This window comes from Sinocyclocheilus grahami, unplaced genomic scaffold, assembly GCF_001515645.1.
Source record: "Sinocyclocheilus grahami isolate Dianchi unplaced genomic scaffold, SAMN03320097.WGS_v1.1 scaffold959.1, whole genome shotgun sequence".
In the NCBI taxonomy this organism is placed as follows: Eukaryota; Metazoa; Chordata; class Actinopteri; order Cypriniformes; family Cyprinidae; genus Sinocyclocheilus; species Sinocyclocheilus grahami.
This window is the reverse complement of record NW_015506138.1, coordinates 49,079-61,057: the sequence shown is the minus strand read 5'-3', so window position 1 is coordinate 61,057 and position 11,979 is coordinate 49,079. Positions and strand designations below refer to the sequence as shown.

The 11,979-nt window shown below is 31.4% G+C and overlaps 1 protein-coding gene across 1 annotated transcript in view; it reads right to left on the bottom strand.

Annotated features, from left to right (window-relative positions):
* LOC107564753 (nidogen-1-like) overlaps positions 1-11,979 on the bottom strand; it is a 36,790-nt gene that overhangs the window by 13,536 nt on the left and 11,275 nt on the right. Inside the window, exons 6-10 of the mRNA XM_016249904.1 lie at positions 9,008-9,259; positions 3,464-3,664; positions 1,775-2,008; positions 1,670-1,674; positions 665-707 (exon numbers count right to left, since the gene is read on the bottom strand). Coding sequence (XP_016105390.1) covers positions 665-707; positions 1,670-1,674; positions 1,775-2,008; positions 3,464-3,664; positions 9,008-9,259 — 735 coding nt within the window. The remainder of the gene's footprint in view (positions 1-664; positions 708-1,669; positions 1,675-1,774; positions 2,009-3,463; positions 3,665-9,007; positions 9,260-11,979) is intronic.

Here is an 11,979-nt window from a genome sequence, read left to right as displayed (position 1 = left end):
TAAAACGCACAACATATTAAAGCGTCTTTGGTGTTTCCATGTTTTCTACAAAACAAAACCGGAAATCGAGGGGTTCTGACGTCATTGGCAGGCGACACAATGACACTATGGACATGCTCCGTGTCACTAGTTAAAATTGCTTATTTCTCTGGATTTAAACATTCTTCGAAACACTTGGGATAATGTAAGTACACAAGTCAGCAAAATATATAACACTGTTCTAGTGGTTTTTGGATATTTTAATAAAAAACTTACATATTGTGCTTTTAAGTGTCAATATTTCGAAATTGAGATTTATGCATCATCTGAAAGTTGAATAAATAAACTTTTATTTAGTACTACTGTACTAAAGTGCTACTGAAGTGGTGATTTATGGCTCGGTGTGGGAGAAAAAACTAATTTTGAGAAAACGGCCTTTAAAAATATGCATTGTTATTGAAATATATTGACACAAATAGATAAAGTGCTATAAAACAGTGTCTTTTGGATGTTTTCTTTCCACTAGTCTGAAAAAACACTTTATGAAATGCCAAAAAGCCCAAAATCTCAAAATTGACAAAAACAGTGCTTTTGCCTGCCGTGTACAGTAACTTGTAATCTGTAACCTGTTACATTTCCAAAGTAACCTTCCCAACACTGACAATCTGTGAACGAGGATCATTACCGTAACAAACCCGTCCGTCGCCAATGAATCCAGCGGAAATAAACTTTTATTTAGTACTACTGTACTAAAGTGCTACTGAAGTGGTGATTTATGGCTCGGTGTGGGAGAAAAAACTAATTTTGAGAAAACGGCCTTTAAAAATATGCATTGTTATTGAAATTATGATTTATTTATTGTTGTGAACAGCTGTGCTCCCTAATATTTTTTTTGGGAACCTGTGATACTTTTTTTCAGGATTCTTTAATGAATAAAATGTTAGAAAGAACAACATTTATTTGAAATATAATAATTTTTTCTAACAATGTAAGTCTTTACTAATCACCAGAAATGTTTCTCGAGCAGCAGATCAGCATATTATACTGATTTCGAAAGGAAGATAATTAATCAAAATCATAAAAAAACCATTTAAATAATTTAACATTTAAATAAATAATTTTAAAATAATAGACAAAATAAAATGCTTACTAAAAAACTATAAATTTGTAAAATTAAAAATAATTTATAATTTAAATAATAGCTAAATAAAAACCCATACAATGTCCAGTTAAAATAAATTATTTTAAAGTAATAACAATAAAAATAAAATGCTTATTAAAAAAAATAATAAAACTATATATTTGTAAAATAAAAAAAATTTAGAATTTAAATAATAGCTAAATAAAAACCAATAAAATATAGAATTACAGTGAATGATTTTAAAATAATAAAATACTTACTAAAAAATAATAAAATCATGGAAATGTGCAATTAAAATAAATAAATAATGGTGTGACACTGAAGACTAGAGTAATGATGCTGAAAATCCAGCTTTGCATCACAGGAATAAATTACAGTTTAACATATATTCACATAGAAAACAGTTATTTTAAATTATAATAATATTTCACATTTTTTTCAGCATTTTGATCAAATAAATGCAGCCTTGGTGAGCAGAAGAGACTTCTTTCAAAAACATTAGGAAATCTTACCGACCCCAAACTTTTAGTGCATGAGTCATTATCCAACATATACTGTATATATGACAGAACCCAGTGTTTAGTGACTGTGTCGTGTGTTTTAGCACTAAGCGGTGAATGTTCACGTGTCTGCTGTAGTTCTAGGTTTTCTTACTGTGGATGGAGCCGATCTTGTTGCTCATGGCGAAGCGGATCAGCTGGTTGCTGGAGTCGTACATGACGAAGATCTGGTCGACGCTGAGCTGTTGGCTCGCCGGCACAGCGCTCAGGACCTCCTCGTGAGGGCAGCTCTGGAACTTGATGCTCTGTGTCCACAGGTAGCTGTGTGTGTGAACGCTTCCGTCCGGCATGCTAACGGTGTAATCCCGCCGCGACGAGGACGTGATCACTGTGAACATCGCAGAGAAGACTGAGGACTGATATAGACAGCATGCTATAGACATAAAGGCAAATGCAACATACTTAACGTGCATGGGTAACAAACTGCAATACTCAAAGAGGGGCTAGAGGTTACAAATGTTTGTGCCATTAAACCGCACAAGCTCATGTGTTCATATGTTTCAGCTTTAGATTAAAAGGTTTTTTTAAGTGAGCATAGGAAGCTGCTTGGCTTCAATTTCTGTTGTTAATATAATAAATGCATGCTGCTGCAGGGGCTGTTAACACAGAATGCCATTTTGTATTTTTAAAAATTGGAGACAACAGCAGTTGAATGGGGAAAAAAGCATTTTTGAAAATGTAAACATTTTCACAATCTACTTTTATATATGTATATATACACATTTCAGAATCTATTTTAAAATGTAACTTCTTTAAACTTGAGCGTCTCGTTTTTAGAATGCTGTAATTTTTATTAATTTACACAAAGCAAACCCCAAAGGTTGAGTTATTAGCTTTACATTGGCTATAGAACACCTTAAAAATGACTGAATTACAGCACTTAATTGATGTACAATCACAACTAAAATAATAATAATAATAATAATAATAATAAAATCAATTATAAAAAAGATTTCAACTGAAATAAAATAAAATATATAAAATGTAACATTTTATTTCAGCCAATTACCAAGGCAAAATTTCTAATTTTCATTTAGTTAACTTTATGTACAAAAATAAATAAAAATAAAACTGAGAGAAAAATTATTAACAACTATATAAACATTAAAAAACTAAACAACAAAACTAATAAGTCTAAAAAAATTAATAAATAAAAGAAAAAAATTAAAAATTAAATGGAAACAGAAAATCTAAAAATAAAAAACTAATTCAAAATAATTTTGAAAACTATAATAATATCTTAATGATATTGAACAGGTGAATTTGTTTCTCTGATTCCTATATAGACTTTTCCTAAATAAAATAAAATAAAATAAAATAAAATAAAATAAAATAAAATAAAATAAAATAAAATAAAATAAAATAAAATAAAATAAAATAAAATAAAATTAAATTAAATAAAATTAAATAAAATTAAATAAAATTAAATAAAATAAAATTAAATGCCTGTTTAAAATTGAAAGCGCATGTCTGATTAGGTGTAAATTACTAAAACATGAGTACAATTCTGGATTCTTTTAAAAACAACTGTTCACATTACTATAAAATAACTTAAATCTTGTGTTAATCTAATTTCATTTCATAACATATTCCAATATTCCTTAAAAATAACAGAATTACATTCACTTAATTGACTGCAGAGTTGCTTCGAATGTCACAACCCAGGTGTCATAGAGAATCCAGAGTTTGTTACTGGAAAAAACAACTTTGCTCGGTCATTTGCGAGCTTGAGATGATGATATTTCTGACTGTCAGGTCTCATGAATCTGAGAAGTTGACTCACGGTTGCTGGAGTGCTGGTAAATCTCGCTGTAGGGCTCGATCTGGACCGTGGCTCCTTGAGGCACCTCTGGGATCCTGCCGTCCAGTTCGGTGCTGATCAGCAGATGATCGTGTTCATCGATGCCGCCGAACTCCTGCCTGATGCTCAGCCGCTCGTTCCCGGGCTGGAAGATGACCTCGGCCTGTCGCGTGAAAACCCCTCCTGCGGAGACCGAGACCCAGGCCACAAAGTTTAAGTTAGAAAAAAGGTGCGGGAACATTGTTTTGAACTGTTTCTAAAACATTAGCTATGTTTCCATCCACCTATTTTTATGCACATTTTGGAATATCACATAAAAAACGCTGGATGGAAACGCCAAGATGCGCATAAATTCTAAAAATGCGCATTAAAAACATATGCGCACAACTGAGTAGGATAAACTTTTTCCACCAAATTTTTTTTTTATTCCACCATGCGCATTGAAAGTCATGTGACTTTGCGCTATGAGACGGGATAATTTGACTAGCAGCAGACCGATCTCGTTCACAGCATCTATATGTTGTTTTGGTCGTTCTGAAATGCCTGAGGAAAGTCTGTCATCAAAGTATTTCTGTATAATTACTGTCTTACACAACTGCGTTCCCAAACAGCAGGCATCCACCTCTAAAAGCAAGGACTGCATTTATTGTGTAACATCTGCTCTCTCTGAGGCGCAAGTTTCAAGTTTGTTTTTTTCACTGTGGCCAAAGACTATAACCTCGACTTTTTGATTCATTCAGAAAAAATATGAGACGGGATAATTTGACTAGCAGCAGACCGATCTCGTTCACAGCATCTATATGTTGTTTTGGTCGTTCTGAAATGCCTGAGGAAAGTCTGTCATCAAAGTATTTCTGTATAATTACTGTCTTACACAACTGCGTTCCCAAACAGCAGGCATCCACCTCTAAAAGCAAGGACTGCATTTATTGTGTAACGTCTGCTCTCTCTGAGGCGCAAGTTTCAAGTTTGTTTTTTTCACTGTGGCCAAAGACTATAACCTCGACTTTTTGATTCATTCAGAAAAAATTAATTTTGAGAGAACCACATTTTCACTTCACCAAGGCATGCAAAAAGAGATTCCAGAGCAGCATGTTTATTTTGTTTCAGAGGTAAATAAATTTGGGTATCATCAACATAGCAGTGAAATGATACACTATGCTTTCTGAAAATAGAGCCCAAAGGAAGTAAATACAAAGAAAAAAGAATGGGTGCGAGAATAGAACCCTGTGGCACTCCACAGGAAAGTTTAGCAGCGACGAAGAAAAATTACCCAATCTGACAGAGAAACTTCTATTGGTTAAATATGATTTGAACCAGCTAAGAACAGTTCCCTGGATGCCCACAAAATATTCTAGTCGATATAGAAGAATTTTATGATCAACTGTATCAAAAGCAGAGGTTAAGTCTAACAGAATTAAGATAACAGAGTCACCAGAGTCAGTCGCTAACAAAGTATCATTAAAGACCCATAATAAAGCAGACTCTGTGCTATGCAGAGGCTTAAAACCAGACTGGAAAGTTTCAAAAATCTGATTTGCACTAAGGAAAGACTGTAGCTGAATAAACACCGTTTTCTCCAGTGCTTTGGTAATAAAAGGAAGATTTGAGATGGTTCGAAAATTATTACAAGTACTAGCATCAAGTGAAGCAAGTAATTTATTATATATGGAAGTAAATTATTATATTCAGTGACTTCTCCTAGTTTTCTTAGAGATATTTAGTGGCAGTTTACCAGGAAGTGACGATTTTGTTCTCTTTGAATCGTTGGATGGAAACGGTGCTTTATTCGCAAATGTTTTATGCGATATTCCAGTTTTGCGCATCTTTGGATGGAAACATGTCCAGATTTCTTGTCGTCATTATAATGTTATTTAAATGTTCCTAAAACATTCCTTACAACGTTCTAACTTTATTTTCACCCAAAATAAAATGTTACTTGAACGTTTTTTTAATATTCGAAGAATGTTGAAATGTCCAGTTTTCTTGTAGCACTTATAACGTTATTTTAAGGTTACATAAACATGTCTCACGTGTTGGTGATTGCCAAAGAATATTACTATTTAAACAATCTTTAACAGTAATAAATATTAATAAATGTTTTGAACATCATATTAATAGGGCTCAAATATTAATACATTTAATTAATTAATTTTATGCTTTGACAGGCAAGTAGCTGAAGGCAGGTTTTGAGATTTCATAATGATATAAATACCAAAGCTGGAAATCAAATGTATGTTAACCTAACAAAAATAATAAATAATAATAACGTATTATTATTAATTAACTTAATAATATTATTAATTAGTATTAATAATTACAATAATATTATTAATATAAATATAAAATAATATTATTAACCAAACAACAACAACAATAATAATAATAATAGTAAAAATTAAGTATTATAAATTATTAATATCGTTAATATTTAGCAACGGTTATTAACCTAAGAAGAAGAAGAAGAAGAAGAAGGAACAATTTCATGAATATTATTAATTATTCAAATTATTAATGGTAACAATATTAATAATATTGTTAATATTAAGTTAATACTTAATATTAAGTTAATAATATTAATCTAATAATAATTAAAATGATTAATGGTAATAATGTTAGTAATATTGTTAAATTAAGTTATTATTATTAACAAATCAATAATATAACAAATATTATTAAATATTAAAAATCATTAATGATTAATGTTAATATAAAGTTAATATAATAATAATAATAATAATGACAAAGCAGTAGCTGGAAGCAAAACCTAATTTTATGATAATATTGCATCATGGTTGGAAATTGTTTTTTTAAGAGACAAAGAGGTAACTGTATGAACATAAGTCAAAAATGTCTTTAAAATAGATAATTATAAATAGTTACTGATCAGGTCTCACCGATGATGCTGAAGCCGTTCTGGTAGTCGGGCTGCTCCAGAGCAAAGGCCCAGCCGATGGTTTCGCCCAGAGCCGACAGGGGCTGCAGAGACGGGCCGACGCTGGATGGGATGCTGCTGATGGCGATATACGCCCGGCCGTCGTTAGTCACCACATACGAGTGCAGGTCATTGTTAGAAAACTCCACAGGAGACGGAGAATCACCGACGTAGATCCTGCCATTGACCTTCCCGTTCATCCTCTGAGGCTTGCCTGGGGAGTCGGAAAAGATGTGATATTTAGTAGGGCTGGGTAAAAAATATCAATATCTCAATTTTAATCGATTCTCATTTTTACGGAACGATATCGATTCTTAAATCCCAAGAATCGATTATTCTAGTCAGTTTTCTGTTAATGGATGCAACATTGAAGGGCACTTCCCACACGGAACGATATCGATTCTTAAATCCCAAGAATCGATTATTCTAGTCAGTTTTCTGTTAATGGATGCAACATTGAAGGGCACTTCCCACCCAATATATCGCAATAAGCATTGTGCTTTGGTACTTTTAATATGAAGCAAAGTCTCAGATTTCAAATTCTGTCAATTGTATTGCAGTATTCAGACCTCCTCCGCTTTATTACTAGTTATAGCACAAAATAACCATGACTAAACATCCGAAGGCAAGTTAAAAGAAAGAGTACAACTTTACAATCCGTACCCTGTCTCATGTAATCGCTCAATCAGTGTTTCAGCAGCGCAAAGACCTCAATATAACGGCTTGTAAACAATGTCACGTAACGTCACATTTACCTCAGAAAAACATATTCGGTGACTCATTAGTCAGCTAGAAAAATATCAGAGGTAAATAAATTTGGGTATCATCAACATAGCAGTGAAATGATACACTATGCTTTCTGAAAATAGAGCCCAAAGGAAGTAAATACAAAGAAAAAAGAATGGGTGCGAGAATAGAACCCTGTGGCACTCCACAGGAAAGTTTAGCAGCAACGAAGAAAAATTACCCAATCTGACAGAGAAACTTCTATTGGTTAAATATGATTTGAACCAGCTAAGAACAGTTCCCTGGATGCCCACAAAATATTCTAGTCGATATAGAAGAATTTTATGATCAACTGTATCAAAAGCAGAGGTTAAGTCTAACAGAATTAAGATAACAGAGTCACCAGAGTCAGTCGCTAACAAAGTATCATTAAAGACCCATAATAAAGCAGACTCTGTGCTATGCAGAGGCTTAAAACCAGACTGGAAAGTTTCAAAAATCTGATTTGCACTAAGGAAAGACTGTAGCTGAATAAACACCGTTTTCTCCAGTGCTTTGGTAATAAAAGGAAGATTTGAGATGGTTCGAAAATTATTACAAGTACTAGCATCAAGTGAAGCAAGTAATTTATTATATATGGAAGTAAATTATTATATTCAGTGACTTCTCCTAGTTTTCTTAGAGATATTTAGTGGCAGTTTACCAGGAAGTGACGATTTTGTTCTCTTTGAATCGTTGGATGGAAACGGTGCTTTATTCGCAAATGTTTTATGCGATATTCCAGTTTTGCGCATCTTTGGATGGAAACATGTCCAGATTTCTTGTCGTCATTATAATGTTATTTAAATGTTCCTAAAACATTCCTTACAACGTTCTAACTTTATTTTCACCCAAAATAAAATGTTACTTGAACGTTTTTTTAATATTCGAAGAATGTTGAAATGTCCAGTTTTCTTGTAGCACTTATAACGTTATTTTAAGGTTACATAAACATGTCTCACGTGTTGGTGATTGCCAAAGAATATTACTATTTAAACAATCTTTAACAGTAATAAATATTAATAAATGTTTTGAACATCATATTAATAGGGCTCAAATATTAATACATTTAATTAATTAATTTTATGCTTTGACAGGCAAGTAGCTGAAGGCAGGTTTTGAGATTTCATAATGATATAAATACCAAAGCTGGAAATCAAATGTATGTTAACCTAACAAAAATAATAAATAATAATAACGTATTATTATTAATTAACTTAATAATATTATTAATTAGTATTAATAATTACAATAATATTATTAATATAAATATAAAATAATATTATTAACCAAACAACAACAACAATAATAATAATAATAGTAAAAATTAAGTATTATAAATTATTAATATCGTTAATATTTAGCTAATATTATTAACCTAAGAAGAAGAAGAAGAAGAAGAAGGAACAATTTCATGAATATTATTAATTATTCAAATTATTAATGGTAACAATATTAATAATATTGTTAATATTAAGTTAATACTTAATATTAAGTTAATAATATTAATCTAATAATAATTAAAATGATTAATGGTAATAATGTTAGTAATATTGTTAAATTAAGTTATTATTATTAACAAATCAATAATATAACAAATATTATTAAATATTAAAAATCATTAATGATTAATGTTAATATAAAGTTAATATAATAATAATAATAATAATGACAAAGCAGTAGCTGGAAGCAAAACCTAATTTTATGATAATATTGCATCATGGTTGGAAATTGTTTTTTTAAGAGACAAAGAGGTAACTGTATGAACATAAGTCAAAAATGTCTTTAAAATAGATAATTATAAATAGTTACTGATCAGGTCTCACCGATGATGCTGAAGCCGTTCTGGTAGTCGGGCTGCTCCAGAGCAAAGGCCCAGCCGATGGTTTCGCCCAGAGCCGACAGGGGCTGCAGAGACGGGCCGACGCTGGATGGGATGCTGCTGATGGCGATATACGCCCGGCCGTCGTTAGTCACCACATACGAGTGCAGGTCATTGTTAGAAAACTCCACAGGAGACGGAGAATCACCGACGTAGATCCTGCCATTGACCTTCCCGTTCATCCTCTGAGGCTTGCCTGGGGAGTCGGAAAAGATGTGATATTTAGTAGGGCTGGGTAAAAAATATCAATATCTCAATTTTAATCGATTCTCATTTTTACGGAACGATATCGATTCTTAAATCCCAAGAATCGATTATTCTAGTCAGTTTTCTGTTAATGGATGCAACATTGAAGGGCACTTCCCACCCAATATATCGCAATAAGCATTGTGCTTTGGTACTTTTAATATGAAGCAAAGTCTCAGATTTCAAATTCTGTCAATTGTATTGCAGTATTCAGACAATTAATGCCATTTTGGCGCTGTTTAATGTGAAGTGACAGATTGCTGTAGCGCCTCAGTGAACTGATCATCTCCTCCGCTTTATTACTAGTTATAGCACAAAATAAACATGACTAAACATCCGAAGGCAAGTTAAAAGAAAGAGTACAACTTTACAATCCGTACCCTGTCTCATGTAATCGCTCAATCAGTGTTTCAGCAGCGCAAAGACCTCAATATAACGGCTTTTAAACAATGTCACGTAACGTCACATTTACCTCAGAAAAACATATTCGGTGACTCATTAGTCAGCTAGAAAAATAAACTGTAAAGAGGGGCATTTTGCTAAATATATGCACCATATAACATATTCATTATAATTTTTTACTATGTTTAACTTATGTTTGAATAAATCCATCAAGTTTTATGACAGCCACCATTTAAATGTTTATAGCCTATTTATAAAAAAACGAATTGAAGTAGAAATATCATTATATAATTGTAACTTTATTAAGTGTAGTTTTAGCAGTTGTGTAGCTTGCAAATCAGTCCGTTTTAATCTTCAATATTATAGTAATGTAGTACCAAATGACTCATGTACATTTTACAGCATTAGTTGAGAGATTTTTTTTTCCTTGAGGAAATTTGGCATGTACTGTACCTGATACATATCCAAAATAATCGATATTGAATCGAATCGCAAGCTTGTGAATGAGAATCAAATCGAATCGTGAAATTTGTGTCAAAACCCAGCCCTAATATTTAGGGAATTATTGTTGTTTAGTAAGAGCGGATGAAGCAAATTTATATAATACAGCCAAACACATAGTATTGCTTGGGATCAGAGTTATTATCATTAAACTAAAACCAAAACCATTACAAAACTGTTTCATTATTATTTCATAAAATAAATGTTAACTGAAATAAAATTTATTTCAGTTTGGTGTCAAGGCAAAATTTCTAATTTTTATTTAGTTTAACTTGATGTACTAAATTAACTATTACTAATACAATCAAATAAATTTACGCAAAATGAAACGAAATAAACATTAATAAAAACTATACACATTTTGTATTAATATTATTCATTTGTTTTTATTTTTATATTTTCTGTTTTCATTTTAATTAAGTTTGAGCATTTTTTTGTGATTTTTTTTGTCAATTTTATTACCATTAGTTTTTTTATAGTTTTTTTTATATAAATATGTCTATATACCCTAGTAAAAAGTAATATATTTAAAATACATTTATTTCATACTAAGTATAGTTCAAATCTATCTGACAGATAACTCGAGACCTAGTGATATAAAACTTTTGATGAAAATTTATTTGGAGGATTACTTGTGCACAATGCACCTTTCTTATTAATAAGCCTAAAATGTGTTTTAATGTCACTTTTGATGAGGATTGTATGATCTTTGAAAAATATTGCCCTTTAAATGCAAAATATTTAAAGTGTACCTACAATAGTTCCACTTTAGCACAATCAAATATACTAAGTATGTCTTTAATTGCACTTTAGCACTACTTCCACACGATTAAAGTGCATTAAGTACAAAATTAGTTGTTCCAATTTAGCAGACTTGAAGTATACTAGTTTAGTGTACTAAAACTGCAGGGCATTTTATTAAGTACATAAATATAAAAATGTATTTGTAGTATACTTAGCATGAAATAAATGTATTTCAAATACATTTAAGTATATTTATTTTTCACTAGGGTAGTAAAACATTTTTTTTTAAATTTCAAATATATATATGATGCAATCTAGGAAAACCCACCACATGGTGAAATTTTACCTAGTATAGGTTTTGATACCATATAAAACTGGGTTCAAGCTATTTCCAAAACAGCTATTATTTCGTTTATAGCTTGAACCTAACAAAAGTTTTGTGTTCTAAACTTGTAGTTTTATTTCACGCTGTCACAACTAAATGAAAGTAATGCATAGCGTTAATATGAAAATGGTGCTGGTCCCTTTAAGAGTGAGAGCTCTGTCAGGAGCGCTATAATGCATCATTAAACAAGCAGACTAACGTTTCCCTGAACTTTGCATGCTGTAGTTCACACAGGACTAGCGGGAAATATGCATTGATGCACCTTTATTATATACGCTACATAGTTTATTTTGATAGGTGAACTGTCTGTAGTGTTAAGTGTTAAGGGAAAGCACCTCCGCAGCGCGTGTTAGCAAACTAGAGAAAGACAGTCTTTTCTGCTTGCTACAATAAATCTTTTTTCAATAAATCAATAAATAAAAAATTTTCAGCACTAAACAAGTGAATTTTGGCAAGATAATTTCAGAGATGATAGACAAGATGTTATAGAATAATAATTTAATGACACCCAATTTTTTTTTACCAAAAATTTACATTCAACCTATTTCCTGAAAACGTCCCAGTGTGAGTTTTCCTAGATCACATCACATATGTATGCATATATATATATATATATATATATATATATATATAGTATA